Genomic DNA, 22,379 nt, shown 5'->3' on the forward strand with positions numbered 1-22,379 from the left:
CCCCTCCTGCGTCTTCTCCACGGAAGCAGGTAACTAGCTGGCGCCAATCCTCCCAGTGGTCAAAGCCAGAGACTCTGTGCCTTTGGTGGCCTAATCAGTCTGTTCTGACAGGTCCCCTTCTTAAGGGCTTCTCTGTATTTTGAAAGTGTTGGCATTCAGCAACTGTGAATCCCACCCCAAACTGGAGGCACAGATCTTCACCATTGGTCCCTCCCCATCCCTGTGCTGGGGTCCTCAGTCACATTTCTCCAACCCCTCCAACAGTGCTCACCATGCGACAGTGGATTAGAGCAGGCCCATTTCTTATGGAAACAATTATAATTAAGATTAAGATTTATATGCACCAGGTACTATGCTAACCGATTTATAGGTTTGAATGCATGCAATTCTCTCAACACTTTAGGAGAAAGGCACTATTATTAGGTAGCAGTCCTTACTGATGAGGAAACAGGGGCTTAAAGAAATTAAGTCCCTGCCCAAGGCCACTGAGGTGGTAAACAGCAGATGTTAACTACATACCATACTGCCTTCCCAACCAACCACTAGCTCACTTGGCCACAGTATCAGGGAAACCCAGTGATCAGGGCCAAGAATTCTGGCCGTCTGCTTAGGTTATCCAACCCCAGGTCGGCATGACGTTCTCTGAGGTGGGTGCTGACATGGATGACCTCCAGGTGTTCTCTACTCTGCGTTAGGAAGAGCGATTTCACAGACTTCCTTGGTAACCTGGTTCATTGTCTAATCAGTAACCTTAACTCTTGTTTTAGCAGAATGTTATCAGTGCACTATTGAGTGTTCTTTTCTATAGGACAAGACGAGAGAGAAGTGCTACAATATCACCCCCTTCCCACAGTTGAAGACAATTAAAAAATAATTCCCTTTAGCCTTGAAATCAACACTGTTGACGTGTTTCCCCAGACCTTCACTGCCCTTCCCTCCCTCATCACTACAGTTGCTGTTGCTATAAATGCAGTTGGGGGCGAAATTCTAGCTTCTCCACGCCATCATTATTTCTCTATTATGAAGGCTGCAGAAGGGGTGAAGGGAGCCATAATTCTGAGCTCGTTCCCTCTGTGACAGCCGTGGCAAACCAGGCTCTGGCCCCCAGCAGGGCTGCAGCACAGTGTGACGCCGCCGTGGCACCACAAGACAGGTCTGTGCAGAGCGGGTGGCAGGGGAAGGCGAGATGCAGCCACATGGATCTGGATCCACGCTGGGGCCTGGGCTTAAGCTTTGGGAAGGGGCCAGCCCAGCTCAGCTGGGGAGATGGTTCCTGTTACTTTCAGGTTGTCCATTTCTGTTTTCTCAGCAAAAGTGGGCTTTTCCTTTGAAGCAAATTCATTTTTTTCTTCCCCTAAAGGTCACCTGAAAATCCTATCTTGAAAGGCCAGATCATGTCTCTGACACGCTAACCATTATCAGCAGACGTTTCTGGAAACCTAAATTCAAATCACCAGCCAGAAAAGAACTGCCCTTTGATCCAAAGCACAAGAACAGTAATAAATCCTCTTTATCACCTGACCAACAGGGCCTCTCTTTCCCGTGGTTTGTGACTGCCTTAGATAGCTGGCTGCCAATAACAACTTCCCTTTCTGAAAGGCACATCATCTCCAGTGCGTGTGTGAATCTGCATACCTGGGGTGTGTGGGAAAGGCCATTCTCTGCACCCACAGGCAGGTGGAAATTTTGCAGGCAGCTCTGTATCAGCCTTAGAGGTCCAAGGCCTCTCTGCAGGGGACACCAGCCCTGAGGTGCCCTGGGACCAGAGTTTGCTTTTTATATGGTAAAGAGATAAGAACACAGGATGCTAGGCTCATGACCAGAAAGGAACAGCATGGAAAAGTAAGCACAAGAGCCCACAGTCCTCTTTCAAGCCCTGGCCAACAGAGGAGGGATATTCTGAGACCTGCCACCCCCCAACCCCCACCTACATCCTGTTCCCTAAAACTAGAGCCTTAAACTTCTGGGTAGGACCTAAAGATGGTCCACAATTCCCAAAGATATGGGGTCAGAGTCAGGGACGAAGCCAGCGGAAAGGAAATAACCAAATACGTAAAAGAAGAACTCTTCCACTGCACACACAATTTATGAAGTAGCAGAAGGAAATTGTACACAGGGGCAAAAAAAGGGAAAAAAGGCTCGATTTTGTACCTCATCATGGCAAACATTGGAGAAGGAAATGGCAACCCACTCCAGTATTCTCACCTCGAGAATCCCAGGGACATAGGAGCCTGGTGGGCTGCTGTCTATGGGGTCGCACAGAGTCGGACATGCCTGAAGTGACTTAGCAGCAGCAGCATGGCAAACATATTGATAGAAAGTTTTGGGCCCCGAAGCTCCCTGACCACCCAGAGCTGAGTGCTCCGCTGTGCGGAGAGACCCACCTTGTGTGCAGTTTCCGCAAACTGCTGGGCGCTATTCTTCAAGTCCTCCGTCTTCTCTTCGGCACGGCCTAACCGCTCTCCGCGCTCGTTCAAGGCCTGGCTCGCTTTCTGTACGGCGCTGGTCACGCTGTCAGCCGCTGAATGGAGGATGCTGTTTCCTGAAAGAGGACAGCAAAAGCATCAGAAACGAACTTGGCTGACCTGCAATGACAGTATCCCCTCCACGGGTGCTGCTAAGTCGCTTCAGTTGTGTCCAACTCTTTGCAATCCCATGTGTAGCCCGCCAGGCTCCTCGGTCCATGGGATTCTCCAGGCAAGAACGCTGGAGTGGGTTGCCATGCTCTCCTCCAGGGGATCTTCCCAACCCAGGGATTGAACCTGAGTCTCTTCTGTCTCCTGCATTGGCAGGCGGGTTCTTTACCACTAGCGCCGCCTGGGAAGCAAGCAAGGTGGGTCAGACTCTGGAAAGGCTTGGAGGGTCTACGAAATGAATTGGCTTGCCTTCTGACTCGGTCTGACCGACGCACTTGGAGGAAGAATACCCACTGCCTGCAGGACCTGGGCAAGTGCTGAGGGCTTCTCTGCACGCTGGTGCTGACAGCACTCATTTCCATTCTGTTCTGTCTGGTGGGGCTCAGAAGGATGGGGTCCATCTGGATTTAGGAACTGATGGAAATCCTAACAAGTTTAGAGAGTGGGGCAAGTTCAGTGAGACCTATCTAGATTGTATGAGCATTTCCTCTTGAGCTGCGTTTAAGTGAATCACTACAGGAAAACTCGGGATCCTCAATGTCCCTAGATATGATGCTCTGTATTCCTTTCAACTCTTCCCTTCTATTCTACCCCTTCCTCCCTAAATGTATGGCCCCATGCAAGAAGCTGTGGGTCAGAGTTCACAGGAGGTATGTCAATTCTCAACCTTGAATCCCGAGCCATGGCCTGGTTGGTTGGTTGCTCCTCTTGGCCTCTAATCTTAAGTATATGAAATACAGGGCCTCAGCCCTGCGCAGAGCCCACGGGTAGAAAACTGAGGGCAACCTGTCCTAGAAGGGACTTAGGACTCCCAGACTCATGAGTGATGACACTGAGAAAGTTGAAAACATCATCACATTTCAGATGGTTATGCATCCCTGACATCCCACGTGCCAGGACTAGAAAAGAGAATTCAGCAGTGAAGAACTGGCAGATGCGTAACCCACCGAGACCTAGCAACTTGCAAAATTACAACCAAAGGAGATTTATAGCTGTATTTTGTTAACACCAAGTGGAAGATATTTAAATGGCACTTTATAGAATAGCTTTATGTCTTTGAATAAGTTTATTACATCATTTAACTTTGTATCTGGGATGCATACATTGAGCCACAGACAGCTTTTAATAGAAATGTAATTTCCACGGGTCTCAACTGCAAAGGCTTCCTAATTTCTCCTCTGTGGGAACGGCCTGTGGTTTGTGGAAAAGGATCTCAGGCAAAGAAAGTGCCTGGCCTTGAGGAAGCACTTTGTAAATTGTTTTCCATTTTCTTCTTTAGGGGTGGATTTCAAGGGCTTCCACCATGAACTAAGGGGAGGAGAATGGAGTTAACTTACTGCTACTCAGATGCATCACCCACCACAGGAGCCAAGATACGTCAGCATAGATTAGTAGGGACCAGAAGAGATGCGGCTCTGGAGAAACTGATTAAATACTGGGTTGGAATGGAAGGCTGAGGTCTTCAGAACAGATTTAAGAGGAGAAATCTGGTTTCCCTTTGCTTTCATATCCTGGTTATGATTATAGCCCTGGGTTTCCCTGGTGGCTCAGATGGTAATGCCTGCAACTGCATGAGACCTGGGTTCGATTCTTGGGCCAGCAGATCCCCTGGATAAGGGAACGGCAACCCACTCCAGTATTCTTGTCTGGAGAACTCCACGGACAGAGAAGCCTGGCAGGCTATAGTCCATGGGGTCACAAAGAGTCACACAGAATTGAGTGACTAACAAACACTTTCACCACTGCTTAATAGCTGAATAGTATTTTGCAATCAGAATGCATCTTTACGAGTATTATCTCATTTGATTGTCACAAAAATTTTACTGAGAAGGCTGAGGCTAGGTGAGGTCCGGTGACTTCCATGAGATCAAATCACTAGGGAAGTGACATAACGAGCCCTAGAACCTAGTTTCCCAATGACTTTTCCTTATTCTCTACCTTCCTCTTTGCAGGTATGGCATCAGTCACAGAAAACCATCACTATGACAGAGTTGTGAGCAGACCAGCATAGATAGGTTGTGACAAGTTATTTCCCAAGGTAACACCTGACTGTTTCTGTCATAAAGATATTCTTTTTGATAAATGAAGAGTTATCACCTAAGCTGCATTGCAAGCCAGGTGCTCCCTAGCAAGAACAGGCCAAAGAGATGGAATGAGAAGATGGAAAAAGAACTGAAAGTGCAGAGGTGGTGGGAAGGGGGCACAAGAAACTCTCCTTGCCTTCCTTCTTCCTTTTGCATGCCCACAGCCTAGCAACCAGAAGCTAGAGCAAAGATGGGGTGGGGCATAGCCAGGAACAGCTGCGTTAAACCAAAGGGACTTTTTAGAATTGGCTACCAAAAATTTGGTAAGGGGCTTCCCTGGTGGCTCGGATGGTAAAGAATCTGCTTGTAATTCAGGAGACCCAGGTTCAATCCCTGGATCGGGAAAATCCCCTGGAGAAGGGAATGGCAACCCACTCCAGTATTCTTGCCTGGAGAATTCCATGGACATAGGATTCTGATGGGCTACAGTCCATGGGCTTGCAAAGAGTTGGACACAACTGAGTGAATAACACTAGGCACCAAAAATTTAAGAGGGCATATAACCATATTGGATGGTTTTTTCCCATCAAACTGACCCTCATGATGCCCTCAAAGTTAGACTCTCCTTGAATGAGTCTGCTCTGCAGAAGCCATAGTGCTTTCCTGTCACGACTTCCTTAATTTTGTACAAGATATCAGGTCGACACTGCACCCAGTTTTATATGATACTGTTTAACCAATGGGTATTATAACTAAAAGAGAGCCAAATGCCGTCTTCATTATTCAGTGATGACATTGCCGACCACTATCGATAATAAATCCACCTTCAGTTATTTTCATCCACAAGGATGGATTTGAAAAGTCTCCTCACCCCAGCTGAAATGTCCTCTCCTGGCTTCAATTCTACCCGTATTCCAGGCTTGGTGAAGTCCCATCGCCTTTCTCTAGCTTCAAGTCAATTCCACTCTCAACTTCCTGAGAACTGTCTCCAACCTCCTTAGGTGACTGGTCAAGTACAGACATGGGCAGTTCTTCCACCTCATTTCTTTATCTGTAGATGCAGTGACTTCCAGGCTGGATTATCAGTTCCCCCAGGGTGCCCTTTGACCCTGCTGATCATACCCTACATCTTGAATCTTCTTCCTCCAGGTGTCCTGAATCTTCAGTCTTCCTCCTCCTCCTCTCTTACTCTCTCCTCTGAGGACTTGTGAATGCTATAACCCCAGGGTTCTGTCCTTGGCCCTCTTCTCTTTCTCTTTCTGCAGACTCTCCCTGGGACAATTTTACTCAGCTCACAGCTTCAATGACCAAATTTCTGTGTTGGTTTTTTTCCCCTAGGTTGTGCTACTGAGACTCCAGATCCACGTTTTCTTACCAGGCAACTCCAGGTGAGTCACCCAAAGTTGTCTTGAATTTTGTTGTCTACACCTGACCCCATTATCACACCTGTTTTCCCTTTGGGGTCCCCTGCTCAGTCAGTAACCCCACTATTCTGCCCAGTGTACTCCTCAAATCAGAAATCTGGGAGTTGAATCCAGATTTCTCCTTTGCTTTTACCACACACAGCTAAAGGTCATTTGCTGTCCAGCTTGCTACTCTCTGCCCTCTTTGCTATCTTCCTTATCTCTGTATATTAATCCAGACCCTCTTGCCTTTGGAATTACAGCAACAGCCTTCTCTCCTTAGGTAACCCCACACCTTTTCTGATCCATCTTCCACACATTTCTACTGAAAACTTTTAAAAAGGCAAATTTGTTACCATCTTCTCACTGATTCCAAGATAAAAATGAGACCTCTGCCCTGCCGATCTCTTTCAGCTCATCTCTTAGAATTTCATTCATTTTTTCTCCTATCTAGCAATCCCCAATCCCATGCCTTGCCAAGTTACCTAAATTTTCACAGACATATCATGCATCTTTTACCTGTATGCTTTCGTGCTTACTGCTCCCGCTGCTTCTCATCTTAGCCTTCCCACTTACTTCTGTGTGCTTCAGTACACACTTCAGAGCTCTTTCCTAGGAAAGCTTGTAATGTCTAGCCCACTATAAATCATTGTTGCCCCCCAAATACACATTATAACACTTTGTCTATTTTAAATGGTACATTTATTATAATGCATGTAATTGCTGGGTATCTACTGTGAGCTCCGTGAAGCAGGGGCCTTTCTCACCTCTGTATTCACAGAATATAGGAGACATTCAAAAATGTTGGCTGACTTAGAGCAGGAAAAATATATCACCCTTCTAATGATTTCTCCATGGCTTAGCAGAAGCTTGGACACATGATTGATGCAGTTACATGGTGTAACTAGGTCCTAAAATCCTAAACTTGCCAAATGACTAAGGATTTAGTCTGTGTCTAATACAGCCAACTATCTCATCTAGAGGTGGTGTCAAGAGTTCAGTGAATTAAGTCAACAACGAAATGCAAAAAGGGGAATGCTTCTGCTATAGTAAAATGAGAGTTTATATAAAAAAATATGTTGTTACCAGCTTTAAAATAAACAATTATAAGGTATAAAAATAGCAATAGCTTTTAAATCCAATGCAAAAGTAACAGCTGACTGAATACTTACTATGCTCTATGCACTTACTAAAATCTGTTCCTCACAACAACCTTACATGATGGCACATTATTGATCCTATTTTTATAGATGGGAGCACCAGTGGACACAGAGAGGGTGAGCAATGCACCAAGGATCACACAGTAAGTGAGGAGCAGAGCTCAGTTTTGCACCCAGGAAGCCCAGCTCCAGAGCCAGTTCTCTGACCCACTGTCACACTGGCTTTCCATGGGAATGTTCTTGTATCTGAGGTTAGTAATACAGTCTGCATTAACTGTACGGAATGGAGACTTCAGTGGAGCAGTTCCTAAAGCATTTCTTAAATCCACAGTACAAAAGAAAACATCTTATTATTACAAGCTAAAAAAAAAATTACTACAGAAAATTTAGAATACATATTAATATAAAAAGGCAAGAAAACTGTGTAATATTCAGTTCCTTAGAGATAACCACATTTACATTTATGGTACATTTTGTTCTGGTAATTTTTCTGTATATATTTTTCTAAACCAGGGTTGAGACCATACTGTATGTTTAGTACTATATCCTACTGTGGATACTTTCCCATGCATAAAAAATTCTTTGAAAATGAATTTGTAATGGCTACCTCACACTGCTGTAATTTATTCAACTGTTTCCCTTTTTGATAGTGAGTACATGTCCAAAAACGTTTGCTCTTTCTTTCCTTCCCTCCTTATGCATTTATTCATGTTTCACACGCACACTATTATATTTCAGCTTCGGTGTACAGGGCAGTGTGCTCATCATCAGAAGAAGTTCACTTTGCATCTGTCACCAGACAGATGACCCCCTTTATCCATTTCACCATCCTCACTGGTAACCACCACTCTGTTCTTTGTGTTTGTTTTCGTTTTGTTTGGTTTGTTCATTTATTTTTTTAAAAGAATTTAACTCAAATATTCCACATAGGAGTGAAATTATATTGCATCTGTATTTCTCTGACTTATTTCACTCAGTGTAATACCTTCAAGGTCCATCTGTGTTGTCACAAATGGCAAGATTTCATTTTTTTATAACTGAGTTCTATTGTCTACACATACACACACACACCCCATATCTTTTTTATCTATTTATTCACCATATCCTGGCTTTTATAAATAATTCTGCAATGAACATAGGAGTGCATATATCTTTTTGAATTAGTGTTTTCATATTCTTCAGATAAGTAGCCAGAAATGGAATAGCTGGATATGGTGGTTTATTCTTAATTTTTTGAGAATTCTCCATATTGTTTTCCATAGTGACTACACCAATTTACATACAACAACAATGCATATGCTATGCTATGCTATGCTAAGTCACTTCAGTGGTGTCTGACTCTGTGCGACCCCATAGACGGCAGCCCACCAGGCTCCCCCGTCCCTGGGATTCTCCAGGCAAGAACACTGGAGTGGGTTGCCATTTCCTTCTCCAATGCATGAAAGTGAAAAGTGAAAGGGAAGTCGCTCAGTCGTGTCCGACTCTTAGCGACCCCATGGACTGCAGCCTACCAGGCTCCTCCGTCCATGGGATTTTCCAAGCAAGAGTACTGGAGTGGGGTGCCATTGCCTAAGCACTCCTTTTCTCCACACCTCTAACACTTAACTTCTCACCTCTTTGAAAATAACCATTCTAATGGGGATGAGATATCTTACTGTGATTTTAATTTAAATTTTCCTAAATAACTAGTAGAATTAAAAAAAACAAGCCCATTTACCACTTACCATTGCAACAGAAAGAATAAAATACCTCAGAATAAGATTAACAAAGGCAGTAAAAGATCTAGACATTGAAAACTGTAAGACCCTTTCGAAAGAAACTGAAGACACAAAGACAAGGAAAGATACTCCATGCTCAGGGACCAGAAGAATTACACTGTTAAAAAAGCCTTTACCTAGAGGAATTTACAGGTTAAATGCAATCCCAATGGCATTTTTTGCACAAACAGAACAAAAAAATTTCTAAAGTTTGTATGGAACCACAAAAGACCCCAGATGGCCAAAGAAATTCTAAAAACTAAGAACAAAGCTGGGGGTATCCCAGTCCCTGATTTAAAATTATACTGCAAAGCTACAGTAATTGAAACAGTATGGTATTGGTAGGAAAACAGACATACAGATCATTGGAAGGAAACTGAGAGCCCAGAAACAAATCCATACATATGTGAACAACTTATTATACAACAAAGAACATGCAACAGAGAAATGACAGTCTCTCAATATAAATGGTGCTGGGAAGACTAGACAGCCACATGCAAAAAACTGAAACTAGGCCACTATATTATACCATAAACAAAAATCAACTCAAAATGGATTAAAGACTTGAATGTAAGACCTAAAACATAAAACACCTATAAGAAAACACAGCATGTTCTTTAACATCGGTCTTAGCAATATCTTTTTGGATATGTCTCCTCAGGCAAAGGAAACAAAAGCAAAATTAAATGGGACTATATCAAACCAGAAAGCTTCTGCACAGCAAAGGAAATCATCAAAACAAAACAAAACAAACAAAAAAAAAACAACAACAAACCCACAAAGATAATTTACTGAATGGAAAAGATGTTTGCAAATCATATATCTGATAAGGGGTTAATACAGAAAATATGTAAACAACTCATTTAACTTGATAATGATAAAAAACAAACATTCTGATTTAAAAATGAGCAGAAGTTCTGAATAAACATTTTCCCAAAGAAGACATACAGATGGCCAGCAGGCACATGAAAAGATGTTCAGTATCACTAATTATTTGGAAAGTTTTATTTTTTAAGATAAGGCTACAGTTACTTTCTTGCATTTACATATGCACACACAACCTTTGTTCATATCTGATAATTCCTAGAGATTAAACTGCTGGTTTAAAGGACATACATGTTTTTTGAGGATCTTGTTGCATGATGAAAATTGCTTCCCTGAAGGACTCACTCGGGGTTGAAAACTATTCATTTGAGTGCATGCGCTGTTATGTTGACAAATTGGCAGAATGCCTTGCAGGGAGTGATTTACATTTTCTGATCTTACATTTCCTCATCTATCACATCTACCTCATGTGGCAGTTGTGGAAATGAAGATGCATACAAAGTACCTGCAGGTGCTCAATAGATGTTTGTCCCTCCACCTCCATAAGACCACATTTGCTCCCTAGAACTTTGGGAAAATTGCACAATCCCACCCATTTGTTTGCATGTCTCCTTCTCTGTTATCTTGGGGCTAAGTGTCTTGAGTCTCCTAGGAGACACTTGGATCTTTGTATACTTGCAGTGTGCAGCTAAGTGTGCTGATCAGAGCAAGTTGAACACATGCTCATTAAGTCAAGGTGTGCATTGAAAAGAAGGATGCTTAACTCAAAAGTTGGGGCTCATGATATTGTGCTGAGTTAAATCTGGAAATAAAACAGTCTCCTGAGGCAGATAGAACAGTAATTCTCTCTAAATAGGCAGGAAGCATATTAATACCCAAATTTATGCAAGCAGTCTGAGAGAAGGCTGTCAACCTCTGCAAATAATGTCAACTACTGTTTGAATTATACTCTCTGAGAATAGAGCATAGACCAGTTTTCACTGATGTTGCATTCACATCAGTTCCACTCAATACTTGCTTTAAAAAAAATATTATGCTGGCATCTTTTATGTTAAGTGACTGAGAAGACTTTACTCAGAAAGCAACTTGAGATAAAGCACTAACATTGTATTCAGTTACTGTTTGAACACAATTAAAAGAAACATATGTATAGGAAAATGAGGGGAAAAAGAATATGGTATATTGAAAAGCAACAACAGAAGAGAAAGGAGATTTAAAAAAAATATTTTTTAAATTTTAAAATTAAAAAAAAAAATTTTTTTTTTTTTAAAGCACAGAGACCACACTAACAACTATAATTTCTTTATATCATCCTAGACTTCGGGTTGTATCTTGGTAATCAAAACTCTTAATTCTACAGCTAGTAAAGAGGCAATTTAAGTAGAATTTTCATCAGCTACTTCCTACATCAAATACATATGTAGATATTTGAAATATAAAATGCTCATCCTATTTGGAGAAAGCAGGAAAATCATCTCAAAAATAAATGATTGATAAACCTATAGCAATCTATACTCAGAGTTGAGGAAACATGGTCATCCCAGGACACTCTTTTAAGACTGAAATCTGATAATAGTTTTGCATGGACTACTTGTATTCTATAATCAATCTAACCACTGAAGAATAACTGTACAATAAAGCCCCATTTATCCAAGCTAACTGAAAGGAGAACTAATTGTGAAAAAAAATGGATTTGGGTTTTAATAAGATAAAATACTGGCAGGGAGATCAAGTATATGAAACTGTTAATAGGCCAGGAACATTAATAACCTTCATATTGTATCATCAAAGTATCCAATAATAATTTATTCCTTGAGTAAACAGTCCTTCTAGTCTATTCTTGTCTACAGTATTAATTTTTTTTAACCAAAATATTTTTAAGGTTCACTTAAGTCTGGTCCAGTATTAGTGACATTCAAATTAATTTTTTTTAGATACCAATCTATAGGATTCATCGGATGCTTTTTCTTTGCAGTTTTTACTTCCAATCTTCATTGCTCAGTATCTCTACCACGAGAACTCTATCTTTTACCATATAAACAAAAGACAAGAAAAGTCAAATGGAAGCTTGGTTCCCGGATGGCAGGGTTCCTTCTCAGTGCTAAAGTTGTTCTGAACCATGTACATACCATTCTGCTTCCTGAGATGCGTAGGAACCTCAATTTCCATAATTCAGTGGTATTTCCAAGGAGGTTTGGCTGACTGTGACTTGTATTAAACATTTTATAAATGAACAGCAATTTAAATAATGATGATATTAACATCTGCAGAGTGATTAAATGCAAAGTCCTACCTAGTTGGTTCTTAATTCACAGGCTCCATTAATTACCTGAGAGCTCGGGTAAATTACCAAGTTCCCAAATTCTTTCTACAGTACACTGACTAATCAGAATTAATCGCGTAGCTGCATCTCAATGTTGAACAGCCTCTAGGATCCCCCTCTGAGATGGGAGATTCTTCCAAACTGTTCAATTTCATTCATACTTGTGTGGTATTAGTGACTTATCAGATAAATCTTATTATAAATCCAGGTTATGATCCATTATAGCAACTTACCAAAAGGAACAGTTGTTAACTCATGCTGGACACTGAGGCAGTGTGAACATCAGCCAGCTGCAGAAACCGCTACAATTCACTGAATGGTTAGGTACTGTGTACATGTACAAGAACTATATTTTTACCCTACTTTACAATTAAGTGCTAAGGAAGGGCAGATAGCTTGCTCAAGATCACCTAGATCTTGACCTCAAAGCTCATTTGTAAAAATCATTTTTAAAAATAAAAACTGTATATATTGTACATATAAATATATGTACAATATGTACTGTTGTACATATTTAAGGTATACAAGGTGATGATTTGACATACATACACACAGTGAAATGATAACTGCAGTGAAGTTAATTAATACAGACATCTCCTCACATAGGTACCGTTTTTTCCTTTTTTATTTTTGTTGCGGTGAGAACACCTGAAATCACTCTTCCAGCAAACTTCCAGTATTCATCTAAGGCCTCATATTATGCATCAGATCTCTAGACTTATTCGTCCTACATAACTTCAACTTTGTACCTTTGGACCAACACCTTCCACGTTCCCCCACCTCTCTGCCTGTGGGAACAAGACACAGAAAGGAAAAAACCTACATGATCTCACTCGTATATGGACTCTAAAAAAGTTGAATACATAGAAGCTGAGGGTTGACCTCAAAGCTCTGAAAACACAGTGTGCAGTGAGTGACTTTATGAAATGCTGATCTGGTTCCTTTATTGCAGAACTTTGGAAAACTTTTAATATGCTAATGTAAATTGTTAATCAAAAGGAGGTAGTGGTGGCAGCAGGAAAGATCTGCTAGCAGAATTCCCCAGCATATTTACTTACAGGTTCCTTTTGCATTGTTTGGTTTAGTAGGGTGGATTTCTACAGAATATGTTTTGGGAAATGCTGCAACAAAGTATACAGATTCCTAAGTTAAAGGAGGAAAAAATAAATAAATCCAGGCTGTCTTCATCAATTTAGCAATAGTTGTACAAGTCATATAATTACATTGAAAAGGCTTGGTTTATAGAGGCAGCAGAACAGATATAGCATGCTGAGTGGCAGTTCCAGAATTATCTTTTGTCTTAAGTTGGTGGCTAATTTCAGGGACCATGAAACTTGTTTGTTTCCTGCAGCTGGATGACAAAGAAAAATGGACTCAGCACTCAGGAATACTTTGTAAACCCATAAACTCAAAAGTCTACTTGAAGGAGACCTTGGAGTTCTCTACTGCTGGCACTACCAAGGGGAGAAGAATGGACCATTCTATCAGCAATTCTCTTCCGCTGGCAATGTTAAAGTAGTTTTGTGGAACCTCAGCTTGTTCCCAGGTCACAGGCATGCACTAAATGACTCAGGAGAAAGCCCAATGGTCCCTCCCTGTCCTATAAAAGATATGAGTTCATACCCTCCTTTCAATTCACTGTCCCAATATTTTCAACAGCAAGAGTTAAACATTAAGGATTTTATTCATGTCCTTTAAACACTTAAAACTCAGGATATGTAAAGAAATTCACCAGTCCTTCAGCATTTGTTTAAACTTGGTCCTTAAGAACATGTTCTTCCAAGAGTTACAGGGCATCATAAGAATGATATCAAGGACATTGCTTTTGGTTCTCTCTTCTTCTCAGAAGGGTGGGTGAAATGCACCTTCAAAGAGGGAACTCTTATTCTGAAGTTAACCACCTAAAATGGCTCTAAATTTGGTAAAACTGATTTTGTTCTCTGTCTTTGGTATGTATGGCAATAAACCAAGTATGATCCACAGCTCTCAGCTTTTATTACAATTGGAAGTGAGTACCTTTTACTTTAAAAACCACAATTTCAGGTCCTGATACAGGACTAGAAAAGGTCAGTTTTCATTCCAATCCCAAAGAAAGGCAATGCCAAAGAATGCTCAAACTACCGCACAATTGTACTCATCTTACACGCTAGTAAAGTAATGCTCAAAATTCTCCAAGCCAGGCTTCAGCAATACGTGGACCATGAACTTCCAGATGTTCAAGCTGGTTTTAGAAAAGGCAGAGGAACCAGAGATCAAATTGCCAACATCTGCTGGATCATGGAAAAAGCAAGAGAGTTCAAAAAAAAAAATCCATTTCTGTTTTATTGACTATGCCAAAGCCTTTGACTGTGTGGATCACAACAAACTATGGAAAATTCTGAAAGAGATGGGAATACCAGACCACCTGACCTGCCTCATGAGAAACTTATATGCAGGTCAGGAAGCAACAGTTAGAACTGGACATGAAACAACAGACTGGTTCAAAATAAGAAAAGGAGTACCTCAAGACTGTATATTGTCACCCTGCTTATTTAACTTATATACAGAGTACATCATGAGAAACACTGGGCTGGAGGAAGCACAAGCTGGAATCAAGATTGCCGGGAGAAATATCAATAACCTCAGATATGCAGATGACACCACCATTATGGCAGAAAGTGAAGAAGAACTAAAGAGCCTCTTGATGAAAGTGAAAGAAGAGAATGAAACAGTTGGCTTCAAGCTCAACATTCAGAAAACGAAGATCATGGCATCCGGTCCCATCACTTCATGGGAAATAGATGGGGAAACAGTGGAAAGAGTGGCTGACTTTATTTTTCTGGGTTCCAAAATCACTGCAGATGGTGATTGCAGCCATGAAATTAAAAGACGCTTGCTCCTTGGAAGGAAAGTTATGACCAACCTAGACAGCATATTAAAAAGCAGAGACATTACTTTGTCAACAAAGGTCCATCTAGTCAAGGCTATGGTTTTTCCAGTGGTCATGAATGAATGTGAGAGTTGGACTATAAAGAAAGCTGAGCACCGAAGAATTGATGCTTTTGAACTGTGGTGTTGGGAAGACTCTTGAGAGTCCCTTGGACTGCAAGGAGATCCAACCAGTCCATCCTAAAGGAGATTAGTCCTGGGTGTTCATTGGAAGGACTGATGTTCATCGAAGGACTGAAACTCCAATACTTTGGCCACCTGATGCGAAGAGCTGACTCATTTGAAAAGACCCTGATGCTGGGAAAGATTGAGGGCAGGAGGAGAAGGGGACGACAGGGGATGAGATGGTTGGATGGCTTCACCGACTCGATGAACATGGGTCTGGGTGAACTCCAGGAGCTGGTGATGGACAGTGGGACCTGGCGTGCTGCGGTTCATGGGGTCACAAAGAATCAGACATGACTGAGTGACTGAACTGAACTGATAGATACAGTTTGAAAACCCTCTACAATGTTGCTGGCCAAAACAAATTCTGCTCAACATGGGCAGTCTGGTGCTTGCTAGCTGTGTGGCCTGAATAAATACCTCACCTTCTCTTTCCTCACTTGCCACGGGGGCTGGTCTAGCACCTACCTCAAAAGATGGTTGTGAAGAATAAATGAGGTTGTACAGGTGGGACAGTTAGAACAGTATTGGGCACATAGTTGACACTCAACTTTAGCCATTACTAAAGAAGGAAACCGGTCATTTGGCAGTAAAGAGTCTTTCCACTGAGCTTTCGATTTCAGCTCATCTTTCCTTCTCTACCCTCACTCACCATGAACATGGCTGAAGGAAGAGTCTACTCCCACTGTGACCTCTCCAGGACTAATCTCCTTTAGGATGGACTGGTTGGATCTCCTTGCAGTCCAAGGGACTCTCAAGAGTCTTCCCAACACCACAGTTCAAAAGCATCAATTCTTCAGCTCTCAGCTTTCTTTATAGTCCAACTCGCAATATACTTTGCATTTTTAGTCAAGTGGCCTTCCCCTCACACTGACTCTCCTAACACCATCTCTTAAATTCACCAGTGACTTATCAAGTCGATTGCCTATTTTGTTTCCTCCACTTGGCCACAGGACCACAAATGGGCTGACTGAAAAACTGCTCTTTCCCTGGGCTTCTATAACACTGTTTCTTGATCTCTACCCTTCCCTCTACCATCATTTTGATTCTCCCTATAGGTTTCATTCCCTTTTTGGTTAGAGCTATAAAGTCAGAGAGGTCTGGGTTTGAGTCTGTCTCTGCCATGTACTAGCACTGTGACCTCAGGTCATTATTTAATCTCTATGAGCTAGAGGGATGGGATGGGGAGGGAGGAGGGAGGAGGGTTCAGGATAGGGAACACATGTATACCTGTGGCGGATTCATTTTGATATTTGGCAAAACTAATACAATTTTGTAAAGTGTAAAAATAAAATTAAAAAAATAAAACTTTAATTTAATTAAAAAAATAAAAATAAAAACAGTATACCTCTTTTTCATAGAGCCTGCCTTGAGAATTAAATAAAATATATACTTATGGTACTGGTAGTACAGTATGAAATTAACATACATTGCAGTATTAGAAATATCTGTTTCATTCAGCAGATTTATTGTAGAATAAACATGGGCCAGACACAATCTGTACTTGTCTGCTTTTCAAAACTTAGCTTAATATTAGTGGCTAATTAGTCCATTCTTCCCCTCTTCACTCTCCATCTGACATTCTCCTCCTCCTGAATTCACTGTTAATAGCCCTTCTAGCATCCTACACTCAGTTCACCTTTAACTCTAACTCTCCATAATACTCTGCATTGAAGTTTCTATGCCATCCAGAGCACTTATCTCAGCAAGGGCTCTTCCCCCAGCTCTCTACTCTATTTCTAGTCCCCATCAGTTCATACTAGACCAGCCCAGGGGCCTGGGTGGTTTTCCTGCCACTGGTCTCTCAGCTCTCTAACACAGCATGCTCTTCTTTCCATACCACTAACCTGGTTACACTCCTTTCATATCTCAGTCCTTTGTTGGCACACTCATAATACAACACAATCAACCAAAGTGTTTCTTCCTTATCTATTGCCACACGACTTATCTGCCATCCCCAACAGACTCCAGTCTCTATTGACTGCCTAATTTTTCTTCACAAATTTTAGAAAAATCATTAAAATTTCATCAGTCTCTTACTACAGGTAGAGTACATAATAAAAATTTTGGAAAAAATCGATGTGAATAACAAAGGAACACTGTCCAGCTCTGTCCCTAAGGGTGTCCAAACATCAGCAGTAGCACTTTTTTTTTCCCCCAACACTGATACTTAATGCAAGCTGAGTATTTAGATTTTGGTGGCTAGAGCTCTTTTCTGCTAGAAGAAAGCAAAGTCCTTTGGAAAGTAGTGGATTCCATGCCTTGGGGCAAGGAAAACACAGACAGATCTGAAATATCTTATTGCCAGACAACAAGGATACCTTCAGTGATGGTAGGGTTAGTGCAACAAGAAAGGAGAAGCCAGTTTAAAGCAGGTCCTACCAGACAAGTTGTGATATCAATTGTGATGTTAGAATATCAATAGCAATAAAAGTTATAAGAGGACAATAATTACAATACTTTTATATAACTTTGTGAAAGCCATAACTGGTTAATGCTGAGTTAATAGTAAATGTACAAAAGTGAAGTTGAAATCTGAAAAATGAATATAATTGGATATTATTTTATTGATTTTATTAGGTAAGGATTATTATAATACTTGTATATTTTACTTCTTCTATGTATTTATATATAAAAATATAATCTGTCTTTATCTGTGCCAGTAGCAGTAGGTAAATATAGGGAACTATGAGTCAGCCAAAAGAATTAGAAACTGTTCCAGAGAGGACTGATGGGTGTCAATGGTCAATGCATTCACCTCTTTGGAAATCTGGCTATCTGTTCAGAATAGATCACACAGGCTAGGGGCAGAGAGCGCTGGATAACTTGATAAATTATAATAAGATAGTAATGAGGCATCTGTATGTTTCTATTAATGCTCATACAGCAGATAAATGTATAATAATGACTTGGTGGAGGATTATGTAATGCTGGCCAAGCAAAGGACATATGGATCTGGGAGAAAACCCGTCACTGACTAGATGGACTTTACAGTGCTTCTGATGTGAAACGTCAAGTTCAGTTATAAAAAGGGGGCCTGGTAAGATCTCCAGGGATTAAGCGTGAATCACTTTGAGAAAAGAAATCAGGATGTGCCCCCTCCAAAAACCAACTGTTTGGTAACCCAAGTCTTCTAGACTCAGGAAACAGGAAAATAAGCACTTCCGTTACATTTGAGAGATCTAATGAAGACACATATTAAACTCGTGGTGTTGCTGGTTCATAACTGGCTTAAGTAAAATATTTTTTTAAATATTGTTATTTGTGCATAGGTCTTATCTGTTTGAAGTATCTAAAGTATTCAAAATAATCAGACCCGTTAAATTCTGATAAACAATGTGTAAAAGCTTAAGAAAATCTGATTTTCCAAGCTTTGTTTAGTAGGAATATTTACTAAATTAAGCATGAAACAAAGTGAAAATAAAAGTATTTTCTTGCCATGCACAAAATTCCACCAGTCTTTAAAGAATATAATCAATATGTTAAATATACCATCTCTCTCTTGCCTCTGAGCCTTTGTACACTCTGGTCATTACTCAAACCGTGATGCCCTTTCTTTCTTTGACCGCCTGGTAATGTACACTCATCAGATGTCACCCCATCTTTTCCAAATTTCCCTGCCACTTTATTTATTGAAAAATGTTTTAATCATCTTTTATTTGCCACAGGCACAGTAGCAGGCTGGGAACACAGTGCTAGGTAAAACAGACAAGCTCTCCCAACACACACCATGTCAGGTGAGGAGTTCATCTAAACAAGAGGCAAATTATGTACAGCTTAAAACAGTATATGTGTAGGTGTGTATATATTATGTACACACACACACACTCTTTAAAAATTTCCAGGCAGTTAATAAACAATGTGCTGTGATCATGAATTCAAGAGAAGGGCTACTGACTTAGAATCGGTGAGGAAGACCTGTTAGAAGGGCTAATGTTTAAGCTGTGATGTGATAATCCAGGACAAGTCCATGTGCAAAGACTGAAAGGGGGAAGGAGACATATGTGAGCCATGAACCAAAAGATTGGTGTGGCTATAAAAGGGGGAACATGGTTTGGGATGAACCTAGGGAGAGAAGCAGGAATGGATTATGTAGGGGCTTATTGATCCTATAATGAGACGGTTATTAAGTGCAACTAGTAGCCACTGAAGGATTTAAAACGGGAATAACCTGGACTAAGAACGTTTTAAAAATTCTAGCTCTAGCTATAGCCTGGGAACAGAAGCAAGAGAAAAAACAGAATGTACTGCAGTGACTCAAGTAAGAGAGAACGGTGGCCTGACCTAGAATGATGTCAGTGGAGATGAGAGCCATGGACAAATCTAAGACATATACTGAGGGACTGCACATGAGAAGTGACGGAAAAGGAGTAACAGGGAGTGAACCCCAGGTTTCTGACTTCAGCAAGTGGGTATATAGTTGTACAAGTTACAACACAGAAAAAGCTATTGGAAAGGCAAATTCCCTTGGAGGGTGAGCAGATATGAGAATCAAGTATTTCATTTCAGATAATGTTACGCTTAAGTTGTCTTTGAAATATTCAAGGGAAGTCAGTAAGCAAAAAGATACTCCTATGTGAAGCTCTGCAGAGGAGTCTGAGATGGAGATAAACTTTTTGAGTCAGGAGCATAGAAAGAGAATGGGAATGGGTAAACTTACTTAGAAAGCAACACTAGAGAGAGAAGGGAAGGGGTCCCCAAATCATACCTTTAACAATTTTAATATTTAGAGTAAGGTGAAGATAAAAGTGCCTATAAAGCACACAGAGAAGAAATAGCCTGAGAGCCAGGAGAAAAACTGAAGTGAATTTGGCACAGTGGAATCTAAGCCAGGACAGCACATCAAAAAGGCACTACACTAGTACCAAGGTAATTCAGTGGGGGAAGGACAGTCTTCAATTAGATGTACTGGGGCAACTGGATATCTACATGCAAAAGAATGATGCCGGACCTTACCTCACGCCATATACAAATTTAACTCAAAATGGATCAAAGACGTCAACACAAGAGCTAAACTGTGAAACACAGAGAAAGCCCAGGCACAAACCTTCCTCACCTTAGATTAGGCAATGGTTTCTTAGATATGGCACTAAAGGCATAAGCCACAGAAGAATAAACTGGATTTCATAGAATTAATGATTGTGCTCCCTCTTCCCAGCTTTCCTGGCATTTTATTCATGTTTCTGTTACTATATTTAACACATTATAAGGATCAGTTTAAGTGTCTGTTTAGCCAGTTAGACTGCACATGTCGTACATTTCTTGACTTTCTCCTCTTTGCATATTTGGTGACAAGGAGAGTTGCAGACCTATACATCCCATGCATTGTATGGCTGGTACTACCATATGCAAATAAACACATTTTACAAATATGAAATAAGGATACAAAGGGTGGAAAATATAGAGAAACCTCACCAAGGAGAAAGAACATATCAAGGCTAAGATACCACCAGGGGTATCTTATATGGCCAATTTATGCAGTCCAAAGGACTGAAGGACTGTGAAGAAAACTTCCAATTACTAAAAGCTCTTCCATCTGACAGTCAGTCCTTAAGCTGACAGTGTGACGAGAATCAAACAATGCACCATGGGAAACCTCTTATCTTGAGCAGGAGAAATAAGACAGATGAACTTCCACAGACAAAGATAACCTTGCTGCTAAATTTCAGGTGAAATATGCTGAACATAACAAAAATCTTCTATTACCGTCACAGGGGTTACTTTAGTACTGAATTAGGTCATTATTGCTGTAGTTAAATCCTATTCTTTAGGAGATAAGAGAATCGAGTCAGCCTGCGGCCTTGACCTATTTCCTTTTATGTTACTGGCATCTGAAAATTTCAAAGTTTGGGTCTATTATGCTTCGGACATGGTCATAGAGGGCAACAGAATTCAGCAGACAGTTCACTGAACTTCAGCTTCTCTTTCTGACTCTGCCCTGTACTGGCACCCTTATGAACTTGAGAGTCATTTAATTTCTTGCTTTAATATAGTGAATGCAAAACCAGAATCCCACTTCACAGACAAATTGGAAACATGGCAGTGAGTGGGCATATGACATATGCTGACATATGTCAAGTACAATTTTTGTCCAGGCTGACAGTTGTACCATCTCTCTGGTATCATACTTAATTTTGAAACCGATAAAAATTCCAATGGGTTTCATGACTATTCAGTTATTCTAGAGTCTTAATGTATCTTGTTTGATTACTATTGAATTCCTGTGACACATTTTACTTCCTAAGAAGAAGGCTCTGAAAACTGCTGCCAACTGGTCATTAAAATCCACTGCAATTATCATCGGCTGAATCAAATTACTCCCAATTTCATAGAGGAGTTAATATACACTGTATCATTTTAAACACAAATATTTTCAATCCATATTAACAAGACACAAACTGAAAGAAAGCTCAACCAACTGCAAGACCTGGATATACCCATTAGGAAAGTTACCAATGCAACCCATTTCTATTTGTACTCTTATTAGGGACCAAGACTTCCTAAGTGCCTGCTACGTGCCAGATTTGTGCTAAATGTTTTATACCCATTACTCTATAAACCTTAGTGGCTACCTTTTAAGATAGATACTCTTATCCCCCTCTTGAAACTGTTGAAACACAGAAATTCACCTAAGATTATACTGCCAGAATCTTGATTCAAAATCAAGTCTGGGTGACTCTTAATATTACTGTTTTTTGCTATCAGAGGAGTTTCCAAAGTTTCTTATGGGTACACCTTGTGAGGTGAAATCATTTCTTCCTTTTTTAATTTACTCTTTAATCCTAGTTTTACTTTAAAAAATTTTTATTGGAGTACAGTTGACTTACAATGTTATGTTAACTTTCTGCTGTATAGCAAAGTGAATCAGTCATTTATATACATATATCCACCTTTTTTAAGATTCTTTTTCCATACCAGTCATTACAGAGTATTGAGAAGAGTTCCCTGTGCTATACAGTAGGTCCTTAGTAGTTATCTATTTTATATACAGTAGTGTGTATATGTCAGTCTCAATCTCCCAATTTATCCCTCCTCCTTGTCTCTCCCTGGTAACCATAGATTGTTTTCTGCCTCTGTGACTCTATTTGTTTTGTAAATATGTTCATTTTGTACCATATTTTTTATTCCATATATAAACGATATCCTATGATATTTGTG

The 22,379-nt window shown here is 40.5% G+C and overlaps 1 protein-coding gene and 1 long non-coding RNA gene across 34 annotated transcripts in view; one reads left to right on the forward strand and one right to left on the reverse strand.

The window, feature by feature from the left end:
* Positions 1 to 14,112, forward strand: part of LOC129634246 (uncharacterized) — a 96,303-nt gene extending 82,191 nt beyond the window's left edge. Inside the window, exons 2-4 of the long non-coding RNA XR_008705488.1 lie at positions 5,999 to 6,048; positions 7,314 to 7,366; positions 13,480 to 14,112. This is a non-coding gene — a long non-coding RNA (uncharacterized LOC129634246). The remainder of the gene's footprint in view (positions 1 to 5,998; positions 6,049 to 7,313; positions 7,367 to 13,479) is intronic.
* STXBP6 (syntaxin binding protein 6) overlaps positions 1 to 22,379 on the reverse strand; it is a 266,713-nt gene that overhangs the window by 6,629 nt on the left and 237,705 nt on the right. For 31 of the 33 annotated variants that reach the window (XR_008705487.1, XM_055556312.1, XM_055556314.1 and 28 more), the window contains one exon: positions 2,385 to 2,542. Coding sequence is in view for 32 of the 33 variants with exons in the window: in XM_055556312.1 (XP_055412287.1) it covers positions 2,385 to 2,542 (158 nt within the window). In the remaining variant the exon portion in view is untranslated. Of the gene's footprint in view, positions 1 to 2,384; positions 2,543 to 3,909; positions 3,945 to 13,104; positions 13,250 to 22,379 lie in introns of those variants that run through there. The other 2 variants (XM_055556324.1, XM_055556294.1) reach the window with 2 other exon arrangements.

This window comes from Bubalus kerabau, chromosome 19, assembly GCF_029407905.1.
Source record: "Bubalus kerabau isolate K-KA32 ecotype Philippines breed swamp buffalo chromosome 19, PCC_UOA_SB_1v2, whole genome shotgun sequence".
Classification (NCBI taxonomy): Eukaryota; Metazoa; Chordata; class Mammalia; order Artiodactyla; family Bovidae; genus Bubalus; species Bubalus kerabau.